General features: G+C 42.2%; 1 protein-coding gene across 2 annotated transcripts in view; it reads right to left on the bottom strand.

The window, feature by feature from the left end:
• The window catches only part of ARHGEF12 (Rho guanine nucleotide exchange factor 12), an 84911-nt gene extending 71911 nt beyond the window's left edge, over window positions 1-13000 (bottom strand). For both annotated transcript variants that reach the window (XM_063138980.1, XM_063138981.1), the window contains exon 1: window positions 11849-13000. In XM_063138980.1, coding sequence (XP_062995050.1) covers window positions 11849-11880 — 32 coding nt within the window. In that variant the 5' untranslated portion in view covers window positions 11881-13000. The remainder of the gene's footprint in view (window positions 1-11848) is intronic.
• Window positions 13001-21994: the final 8994 nt, after the last annotated feature.

Here is a 21994-nt window from a genome sequence, read left to right as displayed (position 1 = left end):
GTAGTGGGGGGGGGGGGGGAAGAGAGATAAGAGTTATAGTTTAACAGCTCATTGTGGTTAACTTTTTTTATCGCTCTATTTGTTGTTTCAAATATGTTTCAGAAAATCCCCATCAGTGGGGCTACTTTTATACAGAGGGAAAGATTGAAAGGCAAGTCATGACCCAGCAACACTTGAGTCCATGGCAGAACTGGAATTCCAACTAGGACTCTTAAACCCAGGAGTCTGACTGTATATCCATTACACTGTCCAGGTGCTCATTTCCATTATTTATTCAACAATTCAACAATTCTCTGCTACTTAGCAAACTAAAGTCAGCTGGTTACTATTTGATAATTAGTTCTTTTGAATGCAATTGATAGGTAATGTGACAAACTAAGAAATGTCAACTACACACTACAGATCAATATATAAAATTCCACTTTACAAGATGGGGCATGTGTATAAAATAAACACTAGTGTTGATCCGCAAGCCAGCAATCAGTTTTATTTGGGAATGAAACTTTCTCCATCCCTCAAGAGATTTCTTGAACAGAAAAAATAATCAGATTACTGCAGTAGAAACAAAGGTTCTGTATCAATACTATCTGAAAGGAACATTTGCAACCTTTTTTTTAAATTATTAATTTGTTTTGCAAAACAAAAATGGTCTGAGGAAAATTACATCTTTAAGCAATAGTAGCCGCCAGAGTCCTCCTCACTTTATAGCTTGATGGATGTGAATTACCGTGGATCCAGATTCACAAATACCTATAGAGATTTTAGATAAACAGCTAGGAAGAACCAACAATAATGGAACACTTGAATAAGGAAGCTTGCAATCTTACCCCAGTGATTGAATAATTCTTTTTTAAAGGGAAGGGGGTAGGAACTTCCAAAGTCAAACAAGCTTTGAAAAATAAGTAGAGCTATGTCCAATTGTGCTAGAACTAGCTTAAGTTTATTTCCCAATCCAATCCAATATGAGCCAGGGAAGTCACCCATCTCTACGGATGTCCAGATCATCCATGAGAGCCAAGGATACCAGAATAAATCAGGAACCTTGTTGTCTCCTCATCATCACCATTACCTGCATTGCCCTTATCTTAATATGCTGATCACACCTAAATAGCGTCTGCCATGTAACACAACCACACTTTTATAACTAAAAGGTACACACAGTGATCTTCTAGAATTACAACTCTTTTTGATATCAGCTAGGAAGATAAAAGATAGTCCATGGTCCATTTTCTACAGGAATTAATGGGCAAAATCCCCAAACTCTTTTAAACTGTAAATGCAACCAACACCACATACACTTAGGGAACATTGTTAATCTTTAATGGATTTTCACTAAACTTCACATCAGGAAGTTTTCAGCTTCAGTGAATCTAGATTAGGTTGAATATTTTGGAGATAAGAACTGAAGGGGGCGCCTCCTAAATTTGAGCAAATACTTGGATTTAAATATGTTTTTACCAAAATCCCAGGCATTAACTGCTTCAAAACAAGTGAGGGAGGATTACTAAGATGCCAATTTAGTTGTACCATACATAATTACACAAATACTTTCGAAGCCTTCTCCCCACCCATAAAATGTGAACCAAGGGGTGTTTGGTCTGTCATGCTTCCTGCTTATATTCAATGTGCCAGAAAGCAAAATAGTAAGGAAACTGTTACAGCAGCACAATTCTCTTAAGTCTGCACAACATCCCTGAGAGAACTCATACTCACAGATCAACTGCATATTGCAATCTAACAATTTCAAAAATACCCCCAACACGGAGATGCCCCTGCACACATGCATGTGCATGCACATGCACAGACGCACACACACCATCTAGTGTATGGATAGATGCAGACACATTACCAGCCCCTGGATTAATACCAGATACCAATAACGTAGCTATACACAGAATTGGTAGCCACTTATTTCCCAGCAAATTTAGTACAGCTAATTATTATTCCCCTTAAAGACTATTTACAGTAGCTTGAGAGCAGAGAGCAACAACATTTCCTTGAAAAGAGTAGTCCCGCTCTCTTCACTGCACAATTCACATACCCATAGCTCAACTATATTTTACCTCATTGACAGCTAGCTTCTTTGCTCTGTTTGTCCTCCTTGCTAATTTGCAACAGCTGGATGAAACTAAATTGATCAGCGATCCAATTTAAATAAGAAGCCCACAGCTACCATTCCATGTATTGGGGGGAAAACCTCAGTATTAAAATGAATATACTGATGAAGTGAATTTTAAAAAGATGCACTGTCTACTCTGGCAGAGTAGGCGAGCAAAATCCTTTTCTTTTTCTTTTTACATTATTGTGAGCTTCTGCAAACTTCCAATGCGATTTGCTTAGCAGCTGGTCCAAAGACTAAGCACTGTTTAAAAATCTCAGGAAACACTGTGTAGAGCTAAAAGAACCATTTCCTTGCAATGCAAACAAGTGATAGGTAGAGGGAAATTTTTAAAAGTGCTTCTCAGGCACCCTGATGTTCTTGTCAGTGGAGTAAATAAACAGCCCTGATGAAGAGCTTCCAGCAGCTATGGAAGTACTGATGACAGAAATGGGATTCTTGTCAACTGGCTGTCTTCCAGATGAGAACAGAGAGAACAGCAAACTGCCTGTGACTCACAACTTGTTGCAGCTATTTTTTCAACCAAGTTTAATTATCTGCTACTTTATCAGTGACCGAGGAACACTTCTGAAAAAGAGTAGGGCTGCTCCAAATAGGACCTTTTACGACATATCATTTCTCCACATTTCCTCAACACCTGCCAGCAAACATCAGGAAAAACACCAAGTGCTAAAGGATGTCAGCCTGTAAAAGGATTTCAGACAACTCCAAAAAGCTTTTCACTTTTCACCATGGCTGAGCTCTGAATCATCACAGCTGGGAGCTCCTCTATCTTTGCTAGCTTCCCACCCCAAAACTGAAAATATAGTTTCCTGATTTTTCCAAAGAGCATGTAGAACTTTAGGCAAGGTAAAAGACCCTATTTGGGAGGGGGGGGGGGGTTGCAGACATTTTCCTATTAACTGAAGAAATTCAGAGTACAAGATAAAAGGTAAGTACTTGGAATGTATTATCCACAGCTAAAATCTGGAACAGATTTGTTTTCATTCTTTTCAGCAGGCTAGTGATATGTCACAATATGGCTAATATAGGGCATGCTAGTAAAAAAGAAATAGAAAGATAGAGAGAGATGTGGGCTAGTAACTTTGTAAACTTATTTCCAAAGCTGGACTCAAACTGCTACTCTTCTGCAACAAAAAGAGAAATTTTGCTACAATCAAGATGTGTTTGAACCCTGGGAGTAAGAGGGTGAAGGGTAATTTACAAGGGATATGGTAGCTTCTGCAGTACATCAACCATAAACGGTAACTGCAGACAGCATTTGTGTGTGGTAGATAAGGCTTACATCTCGTGTGTGTGGGGGAGGGAGGTTGCACTTATAATTAGTTTCTAAAAATCATTTTTCATACCTATATGTTATCTTGAACACTAAAATATTTCCATTCAACATATATTAACTTTGGAGAGTATTTTTTACTTCTATACTATAGCAAAGATATATAGGTTACATCCCCATGATATTAACTTACCCACTATTTGCTTTTAAAATAATCCAACAATAAAACATTTTCCCATTGTCAACATCAGAGCATGGGTCTATCTCATCCAGCATTCTGTTCACACAGTGGCCAACCAGCTGTCCATGAGAAACTCACAAGTGGGACATAAATACAAAAGCACCCTCCCACTCATGTTCCCAAAACAGCTTTCTATATTCCTACTCTAAATCACTGTAATGACAATCCAGGCCTCTGGCTTAGCGGTAGAGTAGGTACGTCTGTCTCTAGAAGAAGTTTCAACAACTTCAGTGACAGAGCTCTGGATAGTTTAATTCAATGTGGTCTAAAAAACATACCTTGACAAGTCTATAAAAGCCACCCTCAGTTAATGCCTTTCTCAATGAGCCAATAGAAGTGGAAATAGAAGCAACAGCACATGTGGTGCCAACTGTGATCAGATCATCACCCACAAGACCCACTTCTGCTTTTGAAACCACAAAGACTGCAGAAGGCAAACCACAACCTATCATCTTGACTGTTTCAACAGACTGCAGAAGCAGGTCATCAGATTTACAGCTACTTGCAGATTTGAGGTGCTTCCATTGTGTTTGAACCTGGCATTCATATTTAGTTCCAGGCCTTCAGGCAAATGAATTTCCTTAGATTTTTCTTTATGCCTCATTGCATGAATCAACTTTTTAAAAAAAATAAAATAAAAAATATGCCACTAACTCAATAACTCAAAATGCTACACACCACTTTCCATTTGTCTCTTTTCCACCCCATGCTTCTTCTAAAATACAGTAATTAAATTTATTATCCTACCCTTCATCCACTGTTCTGGTCATTGATTACATACTCAGACAACCCTTAAGCATCCTGCAACTGAAGCCACCCTTATTTCTTGACAATAAAATCTCTGTAAACGTGTCTATCTTGTTCACCAATGCTTGTAAGTAGCTGGATTGTTAACATCTAACCAGTCCTTTCCCATTTTCTGGTAGCTTCAGTAACCCACCTTTGAAACACAATAGTTGGACCAAGAGCAGAGAAGAAACATTCAAGGAGATGATACTTGATCTCTTCACACAGGAGTATACAATAAAATGTGCTTAATGGTTACAGTGAATGGAGGGTCCCCCTGCATGTCAGTATACCAGGGAAAAGAATGGGTTGACTCCTTTCTGGTATGCTATTTCTCTCTGGGCAGTGAGCATAAAACTGACCCCAAGGGCAACAATCAAAGTATAAAGAATATATACATTCCTAAGAACTACTGTTTGTTTTACTTTTGACAGCTGACACATGGATGAACTTGCAATCAAGCAATTTCTTCCAATTCACACACAGTCTTCTAAACACAACCCCCTCCTATTCCTGAAATACATCTGGTGCTCTTGCGAAGGTCAAATGCCCCTTCTCTATCTCTCTAGACTCCAAGAGCACTCCCTCCAGGCACCTTCTAGAATATTGGCTCATTCTTAATTCCACAAAAACATGTCTAAACTGCTCACAGACTACCATCAGCTTTAATTTTTCAACACTGGAAGCCATCCAAATACTCTACCACGTGACATGACAAACCAGGACTCTGAACAGAGCAAGTTAGAGATTAGTTTCCTACACAAACAGGAACTATTTGGCCAGACCAAGACACATGGCCGTAATGAAAATTGCTCAAATAAACCAGATTTCTTTAGAGCACACAGTTTGCTAAGGAACAGATTAAACTATTTTAAGTGCACTGCCCCGGCAAAGCCACACCTCATTCATGTGGGTACAAGCAGACAACCAGGTAGTTCTCCCTTTGGCAGTTTGTACATAATGCCACTTCTTTATTCACACCAAGAGGCCTTCTAGTTAATTCACACCTTGCACTTCACGCCACATCCCCCCAATGAGATCATAAGACAGAAGCCATAATTTTGCTGAGCTGTTTAAACAAGTTCAGAGGCTTAAAGTGCATCTCTCAAGTCAGCACATCCTGTTGCAATCCTAAAGAGGACAATACGTTTCTAACAGAGACAGCGATCCCTCGGTAATCAATAGCCAAACACTGAAGGGCACTTGACAAACATGACGTCCCAGACAAATTAGATTACACAGATATGAGATATGAACTTGAGCGGGCTGTACAGACAGGAAAACTGAATCGTTTACACAACTAGCTCTCCTATGCTCATATGTTATATTGAGTCAACTGTAAAAGTTTTTCTTCCTCATCAAAACACAAAGTTATAGGAGACAAAAGTTAAATCAAGCACTAGTATAGGAATATGCAACTATTTGCCAAGAAAAGGAAGCTGCATATCTTTCTGATTCAAACAAATTCAGGACACGTATTTACTGGCCAAGAATTGGGATGGCAGGATGGTCCAGTTTTCTGTAGAGCTGTTGGGATTAGGGTAGGCTATAGACTGAATAAGAAGAAACACTAAAATTGAACGAATAACTTCAGAATTATAGCCTGGGGTTGGTTATGAAAAATGGCAGCAAGTACTTAAGGGGAGATTTATGTGTCTTGAAAGTGAAGCTCAAGTGTGATGAGCCAAACTCCTAAGAGTTATTTACGTGGTGCCAGGATCTTGCCAGATGTTCCCAGGAGATGCAAAAAGCAAAACAAAAAACTAATTCTAAACATGAGACAGTCAACTTCCTTTTCCTGTCTTCTTTTTTTGTACCTTTGTGTTCATAACATACACTAAGTAAACACTGCTTCTTCCCATTTGTGAATTTAAAACATAGTGCCTTCCTTTGTATTTTATTCATTTCATTCCTTTGCGTATGTTCATAGTTCTCACGTTCTGATGCCTTGTTTTTAACTTTGCACCTCCCCTCCTACACTTTCTTTATCAGATCTCATTATTTCAAATCAGAGGAGTAGCAAATATACAATTGCTTAACTTTTCGTGTGCACACAGGCTGCTCCTCACACAACAAAACAAAAAGACAATGTGTCCTTATTTACCACTGTTCCATCCTATCAGGGCTCCCAGGCAATGGAAAATACTCTTCAAAAGAATGCAAAAATTAAAGCAACCTCTTGAACAGATAAAGTGATCTACTGATCAGAATTTTTAAAGTAATATATGCTGTGTAAAACTGCTGAATACATATTTCCCAGTTGATAATACTGTTACCATTTGCTTTATATATTCATTTTGGAAATGTATACCCCACCCCACCTTTTGATCAGGATTCTCAAAAGAGTTTAATACCACTAAGGATGTTGGATAGCCAGGGCTCCCTCAGCTACAGTGGTATTTCCCAAATTGAATTTTTAACACAGGAAAGACTGTTGTTGAAAACCCTTCTGGTCCTGTTTCCGACTTCAAAACCAAAGTAAACTGTCACCATCAATGCAACCCTTGTAAAAATTCAACTTCTTTATTTACAAAAGGTTGTTAGTTGGTAAAGATTATGGAGGAATTGTGGGCTTTAACAGAATCCTGTCCAGAAAACCATAGGTTTTAACAAAATTCAGAAGAATCATGAAGCAGTTCTCACATACAAAGAGGTGGTAGAAAAGAAAAGTCACTTCAGTGCTTTGGCAGCCATTGTCAAGTTCTCACCTCTCCGTCATCAGAATGTTGGCCAATTTGAAATATGAGGACTCCCTAATCAGTTTCTTTCTGGCTTTGGCTAGATCCAAAGATGATGTTCTGGATAGAACAGAAATACCTTAGTATCCATTACTGCCCTGAACCAGTCAGTCCTCTGTAAGCATTACTAATTTATGTCATAATAAGTTCAGTGCAACGAAAGGATTACACACATTTGGCCGGCAGTATCCTGTCTCCACCCAAGTAATTACCTCAGCATCCACAGCTTTCTTCAGAACCAGAAAATCAAGCTCCAGTATCTGCTAGGAATAAAATGGGAGGCCCGTAGATAACTGTCTACCCTATTTCTTCGATTCTAAGACACACTTTTCCCCCCATATAAACATCTCTAAAAATGGGGTGTGTCTTAGAATTGCGGGTGTGTCTTAGGGTTTTTTTTCCTGTTGGCGGTACTGAAATTACTGTGCGCCTTACAATCGATGGCGTCTTACAATTGAAGAAATACGGGTAGTTCTAACCAACAGCAATGACCAACACATCCAGCTTTACTACAAGTATATGCTCTTACCAGCTGGTGTATTTTGTACATATAGAGTTGCTCGTTGCTTCATTTCTGGCTTGAGTTGCAGCAAAAGCAAGCCCCTCATTAAAGATGGGCTCATTTTTTGTAATGTTTGATGCAAAGTCAGAACAGAAACTTTGCCTGGAAAGGGCTACGGCTTGCCACTTGAAATGCCAAGCCTGAGACTTCCCCCTGCCAGTGAATTAAACACCCAGCTGGATGCTTCACACATTAGGCTGGGGTGCTAAAGGAGAAACATAAGATGTTCTAGAAGAGTCTTCTCCAACCTAGTGCCCTCCAGATGTTTTGAACTTCAATTCTCATCAGCCCCAGCCAGCATGGGCAATGGTCAGGAATTCCAGGAGTCATCATTCAAACCATCTGTAGGCCACCAGTTTGGGAGAAAGCTGCTCTAGAAGAAGACATAGCTTGTTCCTTCTTTTTAGAAAAGAACCAAGCAATACTAATACAACCTGAATTATCATTGACCACTGGCTAAGGTGGATCCAATTGTCACCACAGGGCTACTTAACCAAAGAAAAGACTTAACAGTCTAGTAAGCTGCCCACTATTTAGCTCCCAGTCTTCCAGCTGAAATGGCTTCTCCCAACTCATGGCTATCTCACAACCACCTTGCCCTGAGGAAAGGAATAATTTAGCTTTCAACATCCCCCCCCCCCTTTCATGGCTTATCTTTGCTGATTTATAGAAACATACTGCTGTGATGTTTTTTGTGTGAACCACATTGTGAGGTTCACCTGAAAAGTGGAATATAAATATCTTAAATAAATGGGGGGTACATTTATTTATTTTTGATTTGATTTGTGCTGCACTCTTCAGCAGCAGCAGTACTTTCCGCCAACTGAGATATCACACTTGCAACATGGGCACATGCTCAAAAGGTAAGGGAAGCGCATCTAAGCCAATCCCATACATGTCTACTCAGAAGTAAACCCCACTGAGTTCAATGGGATTTACACAAAGGTAAGTGTGTATATAACTTCAGTCTATTTAGCATTGAGTGATGGGGGAAAGCAGAAATGAAAAGTTCCTTGGAAGTAATTGCATAAATCCTCCTGCACCCCTATTTCGTAGCCATGTTAGCAAGAACTTGAGTACTATAAGAATTTATTTAATACAACAAATTCATTTGACAGAATATGGATATCAATTACTAAAAAGGTAGACACTAACTTGCTCCAGGATTTTCTGCGTTATTCTTTAGAAAGCCAGGAAAATATGAATGAAGATTAGCAAAATTTCATGAAAAGATGTACAACTAACTAGATTGCAATTAGTAAGTGGGTACTTTCAGATGTTTCTAGGCTGCTGTGAAACAATATACCAGAGCCCTGATCATCTTAAATATTTCTGACTTCCATCTAATGGAATGATAGAGGATGTCCAACGCCAGCTTTCCTGCTTTCATACTGGGACAGAAGTACTCTTTTCTCTGTTATTCAATTGTCAAGATCATGGTCATGAAAATCCAGATGTTAAGTCATCCCATCAACTTAGCAGAAGTCAAGAACGGACCTAGAAGTCATTAACAGTGCAATTCTAGAGATGACTACTCAGAAGTAAGCCCCAATAGGAGTTACTTTAAGAGAAGTGTGGGTCTTGCTATTTACTGTGTAATCTGTACAGCACCATGTACATTGATGGTGCTATATAAATAAATAAATAAATAAATAATAATAATAATAATAATAATAATAATAGGATTGCAGTGAAAGGCACAACTTTTTATAAGCTGAGAAAAAAGGGAAAAGATTACAAAGGAGTAAGTCATCAAGGTATATATATGAATACATACAGATTACAGAGAAGCTAAGAGAGACACAGAATTCATACCCTTGAGAAATAGGGTGGAGGAGATGTATTAAATATGGCTCAAGGGGCAATAGCATTAAGGGTGCAATCCTATGCATGTTTAGACAGAAACATGTCCTACAACTTCCAACATTCCCCAGATAGCCATACTGACCAGAGAATACTGGGAGTTGTAGAACTTTTTCTATCTAAACATGTATAGAATTGTGTCCTAAATAACAAGAAAAAAGTTAAACTGTAGAATGGACTTCCTAAAGACATAGAAAGGGCAGTAAAACTCACTTTACATTAATGAAAGTAGGGGAAAATACTAGAAAGATCAACAAAACAGAGATGTCCTGCTTATAGAGAGCATATCTTCCTCAGTTTGAATTTGCTGCAATCCAATACTGAAAAGTATTATAAGCAGATGAAACCCTATCTACAAGTGTCTCAACTGTAGAATGAAAGGGGGCAGAGATACAGTATTCTCTATTTTTAATTCCCTATTGTTAGGTAGTCCGACAAAACTTTTTTTTACATCCTGTCATATGCTTAAAAGCCCTCAACATGTGCAGTCATCAACAAGAATTCAGTTAATCAAAATAAAATAGCTGAAGCTATCAAAAAAAGTGTGATTTTAATTCACAGGTTGACTTAATAGCATTTGCTTTTTCTCTAACCTTAGAGAAAGGGAGGGAGGGAGGGGGGAATTCAGATAGTTTAGTTACTAGCTGCCTAAAATTCATTTTAGAACATGAAATAAACTAATAGCCCAAAAGGTCGTCCACTGAGCTACTGAAACCTATGCACTTTGATGTTATAATTGCTACCCCCCCAAAAAGTGATTATGTAGAAAAATAATCAGAGCTGGAGGCACATGCGCTGTACAAAAAGAAGAAAACAAAAACATTATTTTTCCATACTATTTTCTGGGAGACTGAACCCAATATCCAAGTACATTCAGAACTCCCAATATTCAAAATCCAATTATGATAAATAGAATAAAGTATGTCCGCCTCTCATTTAAGCTGAGGCTTTTAAAAAAAAAAACAAGCTCATCGTTTTAGAAGTGTAAATAACTACCACGTTTAGAATGTTTTTGTAGCCAAATCTGGAATCCAGAAAATTATCTCTCAGACAACCAAGAGAGCTGGGATATATTCCTGATGACTCATCTGCAAAATAAACTCTTCTGGACTGTTGCAGCTATCACAAGGCCAAACACTTGAATCAAACTTTGCTTTATTTCTTGTAACACCTTTGTTCTTGGATGGCAAAATTCAAACTAACATTATTCTTATTAGAAAGAGTAATAGATATTTGCCAGAGAATAAGAGCTGCTTAATGCATTTTTCCCCATCATTCTCTTTATGGTGATGTATCCAATCTTCAAAATACTAATGTATGATGGCTCCTGACAGCTTTATTATTACTTTTTTACCACCAAATGTAAAGAATCAGACCTTTAAAATAACACATGTCATCTAAACCCAACTTACTCAAACATTCCACCCTGTAGTTCAGAAGTGGGCAACCATTGGTCTTGCTGATGTTTTAGACTCCAACTCCCATCAGCCCCAGCCAGCATAGCCAGTTATCAAGCGCTATAGGTGTTGCAGACCAGCGATACCTGCAGGGCCACAGGTTGCTCACCTCTGCAGATGAACACAACATCTCCTTGGTTCTGAGACTGCTAGTATCACTAAGCCACCAGTTGCTGGGAGGAAAAATGGTGTGGTAGCAGTGTAATGGGATCCAAAACAATAAGAGGAGAAAACAATATGGGTATGCAACAACCTCAACAGACACTTCATTTTCCAGTTCTTGAAAACCAAATATGAACCCACCCATTACAATACTGTAAGTACTATGGCTTTCAGAAACTGAGACACTGTGAGACTGAACAATACCACTGTGCCATTTGAGAAATAAGCTGTCTTATTAGATGTGCTTTCCAACTTCACCCAGGATGACTTTTACCCACAAATGTTTGCACCCTAAGATGCAGTAATCTTGTACGAGCTCCACACCTTTGCTGAAGTTAAGACATACTTCCAACAGGAACTCCTATCACCCTAAGAGAATGCCAGAATGCACATCTGGACTAACAGAATAGTGCCCTTGAAAACCATATTAGGCTAAAGCATTTTTCGAACCTAACCCAGATGGTTCGATCATCAGCAGTTCAAACGTGGGCTTGCCAATTCCAAAAGTACATTCCAACCTCATTTACTCAGAGCTGTCAACCTTTGCACCTTTCACACTATCCCAAGATTAAATCTTAAATCCAACCAAATTCCATGTAGTCAAACTGGGGCAGAGGGTGCACAGAAACGCTCTTCATACTGACCTGTCCGTGATTGTGGGCTGTGTGCTACTCATTGGAGCCCTTGGCAAGGAGACGGGTTTTTAGCCAATCTGCATCATACTAGTTATTTCAAGTATGTTATTGTCAATTCCCCATACACACACACACCCAAGTTCCGGATCCAGCTTTACTCCAAAAAGATTCTCTTAAAAACGTCAGCAATGTTGTTCTTCCCAATCGTCCAAAAGATCCATATCAGAGCACGCTCAGGGAAACCCACAAGGAGCCCTTTCTGGCCAAAATCCTCCAGGAAAAAACAGAGAAGGCCTTCAGATGCATGATTCAATCCTTTGAAAAGCCTGCTGCCGCCTCAGATCTCAGGAACACACATCTCAGAGGCGACTAGCACAAGATGGTAACTGTCAGACACGGACACATCTGCTTCAGGTTATTTCCAAACCTCGGGTCCAGTCATCAGAGCTCCAGAACTCTTCTCAAGTCATTAAGATACTCCAGACGAAGAAGAGGGTAAGCAGCAGCGGAGTCACAATTCTCATCCACAGAAAGAGAGAAATGGGGGGGCAGGGAGGAAGGGGGCTGCTGGCCTCCTTCTACCCTTACTACCCCATGGGATGACAGGAAAACCCTACTCAGAAACTCTTTGTGGAGTCAACTCCCCACCCTTGGGAGATGCCTCCCAAGGCCCCACCGCCTGCAAGGCTGGAACTACGGCCTCCTTTTTTCAAGGCGCCAGAAAACCTTCTACGGGTTTACACGGGGTATTACTGTCTCCCCCGAGCTCAATTCCGGCCCACCCGCACTTTTTAAGGACTGTTTCCTATGGGCCTTGTTAGAGGGAAGGAAAGCAGGGCCTTTTCTTCCTCCCTCTTTCTCTCTCTCCTTCTTGGACTGTCAAGGAAGTGGGGAAAGTGTGGGGTGGGCAGGGAGGGTGCCCCCTTTTGAACAGCCCCCCACCCCACTTTGGGGGAAACACACCTTGCACCTTTAGGAGAGGGGGCCAGAAAAAAAAGAAGCCAAACCCCCACTTTTTATAGGGGGGGGGGGGAAAGAAAAAAAAACACCACCCCCAACTCACTTTTTTTTTTTTAAGGGCTGAAAAGTGCAGCAAAAAGTAGCAGCTTCTGTCTAGGAGGAGGAGGAGGAGGAAGAAGAGGGTTAAATGAGGGGCTGGGGTGGCCCACTTTGGGGGTCACGCCTCGGGGGGGTGGGGGGTGCGTGCCCCTCCCTCTTCTGGTCGTGTTGCTGGAGCGGGGGGGGGAGGAGGAGGAGGAGGAGGAATCCACAGCTAGGCTGGGGGGTGGGGTTTTTTGGGGGGGCTGTTTCCTCCCGAGCCCCGGATCCGCCTCTCTAGGCCCCGAAGTGCTTCATCTTCCTCTGCGCACAGCCAAGAAGTCCTGACAGGGTCCGTCCCTCCGTCCCTCCGTCCGTCCCGCGGAAGCAGGAGCACAGGCGGCGCTTCGGCCCGGTTCGGGACCTCGCTTTTTGGGGGCCCCCGAGGCCGCCCCGCCTGAGGGGATGACTGAAAACACACACACGCACCACACGCACACACACACACAAAAAGAGCCTTCCCGCCGACGGAATGTGAGGCGGAGAAAACAAACGCCTCAGGGCCGCTCCTCGCCCCTCGCCGTCGCCTCAGGGCCCGAAGCCGCCGCCGCCGCTTCCCGTCGACCCGCGCCCCCGAACCTGACGAGATTCTCCTCAGGCCAACGGTCCCCGCCGGCAGGCCCGGGCTCGGCTCCGCTCGGCTAACTTCGGCCACTTCCGGCGGTTCCGGGACTTCTTCTTCTTCCTCCCTCCTCCTCCTCCTCCTCCTCCTTCCCTCCCTGCTTCTTTACTTCAGGAATTCGCCTGGCTCCTCCCCCTCTCCCGCCTCTCGCCCCATTTCCCCCCCCCCAGATCCCTCCGCCGGGACGCGTCACGTCGTTTTGGAACCGCTCCTGGCGTGACAGCACGCCGCCTCCGCCGCCGTAGGGAAAAAGGGAGGGAGGAAAGAAAAGGAGTCCCTTTCCGGACGGAGCGTCAAGTTGCAGCCCTGGGTGAGTTCCCCCCTCTTCTTCCCCCTGGCTAAGACATGCATGGGGTTGTAACCTGGGTAAATAAGGGCGCAATCCCATGCATCCAGAGCTCCGGCTATTGGGCGGCATAGAAATGCAATTAATAAATAAATGTTGGGATAGGAAAGAAAAGTCCTACAACTCCCAGCATTCCCCAGCCAATGGCTGGCTAGGGAATGCTGGGAGTTGTAGGACTTTTCTTTCCCTGTCTAAACTTTCATAGGATTGTGCCCTTAATAAATAGAAGTGCAATCTTGTGCGTGTTGGGATAGGAAAAAAGGAGTCCTATAACTCCTAGCATTCCCCAGCCAGCTGGGAGTTGTAGGACTTTTCTTTCCCTGTCTAAACTTTCATAGGATTGTGCCCTAAATAAATAAGAGTGCAATCTTGTGCGTGTTGGGATAGGAAAAAAAGAGTCCTATAACTCCCAGCATTTTCCAGCCAGCTGGGAGTTGTAGGACTTTTCTTTCCCTGTCTAAACTTTCATAGGATTGTGCTCCAAATAAATAAGAGTGCAATCTTGTGCGTATTGGGATAAGAAAAAAAAGAGTCCTATAACTCCCAGCATTCCCCAGCCAGCTGGGAGTTATAGGACTTTTCTTTCCCTGACTAAACTTTCATAGGATTGTGCCCGTAATAAATAAGAGTGCAATCTTGTGCGTGTTGGGATAGGGAAAAAAGAGTCCTATAACTCCCAGCATTCCCCAGCCAGCTGGGAGTTGTAGGACTTTTCTTTCCCTGACTAAACTTTCATAGGATTGTGCCCGTAATAAATAAGAGTGCAATCTTGTGTGTGTTGGGATAGGGAAAAAAGAGTCCTATAACTCCCAGCATTCCCCAGCCAGCTGGGAGTTGTAGGACTTTTCTTTCCCTGTCTAAACTTTCATAGGATTGTGCCCCAAATAAATAAGAGTGCAATCGTGTGCCTGTTTAGGTAGAAAAAAGCCCTACAGCTCCCAACATGCACAGGATTGCACCCTAAGGAAATAAGGGTGTGATCCTAACCATGTTTAGACAGGAAAAAAGTCGTACAAGAGGAATGCTGGAAGTAACATACATAGCACTGCACGCTTAATTTGTTTTTAACTGTGTATATTTATTGTTTTATACTGTATGTTTTTATCTCTACGCCGCCCTGAGATCTTAGTGATATAGGGCGGGAGATAAATGTTTTAAATAAATAAATAAATAAATAAATAAATAAATAGGGTGACCATATGAAAAGGAGGACAGGGATCCTGTATATTTAACAATTCTATAGAAAAGGGAATTTTAGCAGGTGCGTTTGAATGCATGCAGCACCTGTTGAAATTCCCCCTTCATCACAACAGTTAAAGCTACAGGTGCCCCACACCAGCACTAACTATATAATGTAGACCATGAGGACTACATTGTTGTTCTTTAATGACTGATTGATGGTTGATTCTTTGGCAATCACAGAATGTTCTCTACTCAGCCTTCCAGCTCCTCACTGTAAGCATATATGGGGCTCTGTAAATTAGAATCTATAAATTCCTAGAAGCTGTGGATCACTTTCTTCATAGACTAAAGACAAACGTAGGTGATGGGAAATAATTCTGTCTTTGTGTGTGAGAGGCAGTGTTTAGGTCTGTCCGTCCCCCCCTTGGGTCATTAAATTATTAAGAAAGCTTTAAAAAAATAAAAATGTATGCCAAAATAATCAACTCAGGAAATAGTTTAGACTTTAAAACAGACAATAGTTTTGGACACAAAAAGTATGTTTGCGCATGTGTATTATTATTATTATTATTATAGTTCTCATGGAAATGACGCCCAGACACTTAACGAAATGGAACAACACTCAATTTATTGACTTAGTGAAGAAGAATTGTTGAGCTGAATGGTTGCAGTATCCAAATTCCCAATGATAAATTGATTGGTAATTACTTAGGACAAAAGGACTGCAAACTTTTTATTGAGTTTTTCAGCATCTCTCTAGATCTCTAGAGAAAAGTATCTTGATAGGCTGAAGCGAGAACCGTTTGCAAGGGAGGCTAGCCCATTTATTTCAGCTTGCCAGATAATCTATTGGCAACCCTCACCTCTTTCATTACCTCATGCAAGAATCTATCATTGTTAAGCTATTTGCTGCCAAAAATGGGTTTCATTCGCAGGACTAGGCTGAACTGGCAGTTTTGCACAATTTATACGTATAGCAATAGACTCTGCTTGCCTGCCTGCTTCCAGTTGGCTAAACTGCTGTGATGTCATAGAATATTCTCCAACATTCCAAATGCTGAATAAACAGTACTTGCAGTCATCTTTACACAAGCCTTCTCCCAAAATTAGGTTGGCCAGGTCTGATCTGAAGGCAAAGTGAGTCAGGGCCCTTTTTTTAAAAAAAATGGCAATATATTTTATTTATTTATTTAAGCATTTTTATCCTGCCATTCAGCCAAAAAAGGCTGTCACGGCGGCTTACAAAAATATTTCTTAACAGTCCCTGCCCACAGGCTTATAATCTAAAAGACATGACACAAAAGGAAAGGGGATTGGGAGGGAGGAGGGGGGGGAAGCAAAGCAAATTCAGGCACTACATTCTTAGTTGCAAAGTTCAGCAGTGACAGTTAGCAGCAGGAGGGAGGAGGCTCTCAGCTGGAGCTGGACCCAGGCACGATGGAGAGGTGCCTGGCTGCTGCTTCCTCCCTCACTGGTGGCCTCTGCAGAGACAGTTGGTAGCAGGAGGGAGGGGGCTCTCAGCTGGAGCTGGACCCAGGCACGATGGAGAGGTGCCTAGCTGCTGCTTCCTCCCTCACTGGTGACCTCTGCAGATAAGGATTGTGAACCTGCACCCTAAGCTGCAAAGTTCTGAATGAAATATTTCAATGGCTATTCTCTGTCATTTATTTTAGTATGTCTCCATCAAAGACGATATTTTGCCTATCTTCAAACTAGTATTTTGTATCTCTGTTGGGTTAGAGAATTTATACACACCCATGAGATTGCCAGTGTGGTGGAGTGATGCAACTATATTTTAGCTCTTGCTGCCGATAACTAAGCCTAGGAGAGGCATTTTAAACTTGACTATTTGTCGTGTGTGTGAGTGTGTGTGTGTGTGAGTGTGTGTGGATTTGGCTCATGGGGCGGAGGCTTTGCACCTCTGCTGTTCATGCTCATTCCAATGAACTATGCCGCCCCTCTGCAAAGAATCTCTCCTACTCCAAAATGGATGCAGGTGCGAAGACTCATAGATATGGTAATGCCTGTCTTTCACAAATCCAGTTCAACACTCTTTTTTGCACCTGCACACTCTCTTCCTCTCCCTCCCTCCCCCCTCTTCCTCTCTCTCATGCATGCACACACACACACACACACACACACAGAACATACATTCCTGTCTAGACTGAAAAGTTTGAAGTAGCAAGATTTGCAGAAATTAAAGACATCTGCCAAAGATTATTTTGTCCTCTGTTACTGGAGTTCTTTGGAAATGGCAGCAGTCTTTACCTTTCCATGCCCCTACCGCCACCGTGCAATATAGAGAGGCTAGGAGCATGCTTAGAGCTTTCATGAGACTTTAAATGTTCTCTCATCTTTGGAGCCAAGGAAAAGACTTGCTGACATTGCTGGTATTTCTCTAGACTTCCCAAACTTAAAAAAAGGTTCCGTTTGTGAAACCTCGTCTGTGCCACCGTCAGAAGAAAAGAAAGTCTTGGCCACTGCACAATATCAGCCTGTGTATAATGGAAATACAATTATGCCATGCACTATTCAATGGTGTGTGTGTGTGTGTGTGTGTGGACCATAGTTAATTGAAAGAGAAGATTTAAAAAAGTAAATGCCATCAGCCGCCGTGATAGTTGCTGATGGTAGAAAAGGTTTGTTAAAATCCTACAGGCAATCATAGGCTGCATCCTGTCAAGTATCCTGTTCACAGCTTGGGGGTGCTTCTGGATCCGTCGCTCCAAATGACAGCCCAGATAGATGCGACTGCCAGGAGTGCCTACTATCAGCTTCGGCTGATACGCCAGCTGCACCCCTTCCTAGAGTCGGAAGACCTAAAGATGGTAGTTACCACTGGTAACTTCAAGGCTCGACTTCCGTAATGCACTCTACATGGGGCTACCTCTGTGCCTAGTCTGGAAACTTCAATTAGTCCAAAATATGGCAGCCAGGTTGGTCACCGGTACACCTAGGGGTGACCACATTATACCAGTTTTAAAATCTCTTCACTGGCTGCCGATTAGTTTCCAGGCAAAGTACAAAGTGTTGGTTATTACCTTTAAAGCCCTACATGGTTTGGGTCCAGGCTACCTGCAGGATCACCTTCTCCCGTACAATCCGCCCCGCACACTCAGGTCCTCTGGGAAGAATCCACTTCAGCTACCAAAAACTAGATTGACAACTGTTACCCAGAGGACCTTCTCTTCCGCTGCTCCCAGACTGTGGAATGGCCTGCCGGAGGAGGTTCGTCAACTTGACAGTCTTTTAGAATTTAAAAAAGCAATAAAGACTGATCTATTCCAGCAGGCCTATCCAGTGGAATTTTAGGATGTTTTCAGGATGTTTTAATCATGTATGGTGTGTTTTAATTCGTTTTAATGTGTATTTTATATCATGTTTTTATACTGTTTGTTTTACACCTTGAATTGTTTTAGTTTTTGTGAACCACCCAGGGAGCTTCGGCTATTGGGCGGTATAAAAATACAATAAATAATAATAATAATAATAATAATAACAACAACAACAACACAATCCAGAGTACTGAATATGGTGTGTGTGTTGACTATTGGCTCTCTATGTATCCAGTTTGTGTAGGGGGAACTGGATCCAGAAGGAGACCCAGGGACCATAGCTCAGTGGCAGAGCATCTGCCATGCATGCAGAAGGTTCCTGGTTCAATCTGTGGAATCTCCAAGTAGAGCTAGGGAAGAATCCTGCTTGAAACCCTGGAAAGCTGCTGCCAGTCAGTGTCGACAGTACTGGGCTAGATGGACCAAGGGTCTGACTCAGTATAAGGCAGCTTCCTATGTTCCTAAGGAAAGCAAAACATATATGTACATTGTCCTTGTCAAATTGGGATGATACATCTGGGGATAGGAAGGAAAAGAAAGGAACCTCTCGTGCAAGCACTTGAGTCATTGCTGACTCCTAGAAGGCCCCCTGCTTTCGCTGACGTTTTCTTGGCAGACTTTGTAGTGGGGTGGTTTGCCATTGCCTTCCCCAGCTGGGGATAGGACCCATTGGGATTTACTTCTCGGTACACTTGCATGGGGTTGCACTGTTAGTGCTGTAGTCACACACTACAGTTCGGAACCACGTGGAGCACTGCACAATTGCCATGCCACAGATTCATTGAATGCTACTGTTATATAAATCTGTGGGAAATTTGGACTACTGTTTACGACTCTGGGCATCCCATCTAAAACAGGGGATATTGCAGAACTGGGAAAGGTGTAGCAAAGAGCAACCAAAATTATCAGAGGCTGGAACTAAAGGGAATATAACCTGATTGGCTATAAATCCAGGACAGGCAAGAGTATTCATCATACATGCTACTAATTTATGGAATTTGGTGCTACAAAGGATGGGATAGCCACACCAGCTCTGGTGGCTTTATAGAAGGAATTGACAAATCCATGGCTGTCATTGGCTACTAGTCATGACCGGCCTTCCTCTCCCTGGTGCCTTCCAACTACAACTCCCATCATACCCAACCAGCACAGATATAATCATAGACTTCCAACAATATATATGCCACTGAGGTAGAGAAAAGATACACACACGCTATGACATTCTAACATACATCAATTCTTTTTATATATATATTATAAAATATAATACAAATCTGCTACACCCATCACTGGTGGAACATTAAATGATTATTACACAGTAATTCAAAACATAGTATTTGTTACCCTTAGCCCACAGTATCCAGATGGTGTGGGTTAGCCTTTCTTGGAGAGTGAACGCATGAACTCCTTTGACCGCTACCCATCCCTTTAAAGAGGGATCCATCCTTTGCTTTCTGTTTATAGAATTGGATCCTTTCATGGGTAAGAGCCAAACTACATGACCCGAAAGAGTATGTGACAACCTTCGTTCTGAAATATACAACTTCAGATTGCAAGTGGTGGTAGTAGTTACATCGAATAGTTGAACATTCCTCCATTTAAATCAAACTCCTTGTCTCTGGAAATCTAGCATGTCAAAGACATGTTTTAACTCAGCCTTCTCACCAATATACTAGTCTGCTAGGCGTAGGCAAGTGAATCTACTAATCATGCCTGCAATTCTAAACATACTTACCTGGGTCTCTGAATTCACTAGGGCCTATTGATTGCACCTTTGCCGTTTGGAAACCCCTGAACTTAGAGGCTCCCACATTTTCTATGCTTTGCAGGGCTGAAGCAAGCTGGGTAGGAGGAGCAGCAGAGGCAATCTTCCCCTCCCTATCCTCTGTCTTTCTTGATTTTGCTAGATGGGCTTTTAGCCTGTCTAGCCATGTAGCTTTGGAGGGGGAAGGAAGAAGGCTGGAGCATTCTGGTCTCTTTGGTCTCCTCTTCTCCTTGCCCACTGGAACGACCCTTTCCTCATCCTCCGAGGTTGTTTTTCCAACCTCTGAAGGCAGCCGGTGCAATACTTTCTGTAGCAACTGCAAGGGGGTGGATCCATTGTAGATTTTAAAACGTGTTTGAAAACTCATTTGTTTTCAATAGCTTTTGGTATTTTAGCTTGATCTACTGTTCTTATTACTATGATTATTCTCTTATTTCTGCTTTGTGAACCTCTTCCCCCCCCCTTCATATGTTTTAATGTGATTTTAGATTGTAAGCCTCTAGGCAGGGTATCGCTGTTTTATTTGTATATTTTGTACAGCACCAAGTACATTGTTGGTGCTATATAAATAAATAAATAAATAATAATAATAATAATAATCTCCAACTCCCTCTTCCGAGTTCAGAGTGTTGTCTCCGACCTCAGAGAGGTGTTCTAAGCCATCCTATGTTCCCTGGGACACTCGCCCAGGGATCAGAGGATTGCCTTCTCCAGATGCATTCATATGCATGTTTAGACAGAAAAAAAAACCCTACAACGCCTAGCATTCCCCATCCAGCCATGCTTTAAAAACAACAAAACACCTCTTTTTCATTTGCCAAACTCCTTATTCTTCCATCTTGCGTGTTCTTAAAATTGTGAATGCTCTAAACAGTGTAGAATGGTCTGTTGCAGTTTAGCCTTTGTGTCCTTTTAGGATCCAAAGCCTGCTTGCTTGCCGTGCTGCTTAATTCTTCCCTCCTTCCCTGTCTGTCTTGAGCACAGTCTTGTAGCCTATGCGCAAATGTTCCATCCCTGACTTGCAGGGTAAAGCGGCCTTCGTTCCGTGTCTCGTGGCTCCCTGTGCCATATCTGTGGTCTACCTGCCCTTCAGGAACAATGGCAGTGAGTGCAGAGTCCTGATGAGAAGGATCTTGGAATTGTGGTAGATCACAAGCTGAATATGAGCCAACAGTGTGATATGGCTGCAAGAAAGGCAAATGCGATTTTGGGCTGCATTAATAGAAGTACAGCTTCCAAATCATGTGAGGTCCTGGTTCCTCTCTATTCGGCCCTGGTTAGGCCTCATCTAGAGTATTGCGTCCAGTTCTGGGCACCACACTTCAAGAAGGACGCAGACAAGCTGGAGCGGGTTCAGAGGAGGGCAACCAGGATGATCAGGGGTCTGGAAACAAAGCCCTATGAAGAGAGACTGAAAGAACTGGGCATGTTTAGCCTGGAGAAGAGAAGATTGAGGGGCGACATGAGAGCACTCTTCAAAGACTTAAAAGGTTGTCACACAGAGGAGGGCCAGGATCTCTTCTCGATCCTCCCAGAGTGCAGGACACGGAATAACGGGCTCAAGTTAAAGGAAGCCAGATTCCAGCTGGACATCAGGAAAAACTTCCTGACTGTTAGAGCAGTACGACAATGGAATCAGTTGCCTGGTGAGGTTGTGGGCTCTCCCACAGTAGAGGCCTTCAAGAGGCAGCTGGACAAGCATCTGTCAGGGATGCTTTAAGGTGGATTCCTGCATTGAGCAGGGGGTTGGACTCGATGGCCTTGTAGGCCCCTTCCAACTCTGCTATTCTATGATTCTATGTTTGCA

The sequence above is a fragment of the Elgaria multicarinata genome, chromosome 12 (assembly GCF_023053635.1).
Source record: "Elgaria multicarinata webbii isolate HBS135686 ecotype San Diego chromosome 12, rElgMul1.1.pri, whole genome shotgun sequence".
NCBI lineage: Eukaryota > Metazoa > Chordata > Lepidosauria > Squamata > Anguidae > Elgaria > Elgaria multicarinata.
The sequence above is the reverse complement of the archived record's forward strand: the minus strand, read 5'-3'. Positions and strand labels throughout refer to the sequence as shown.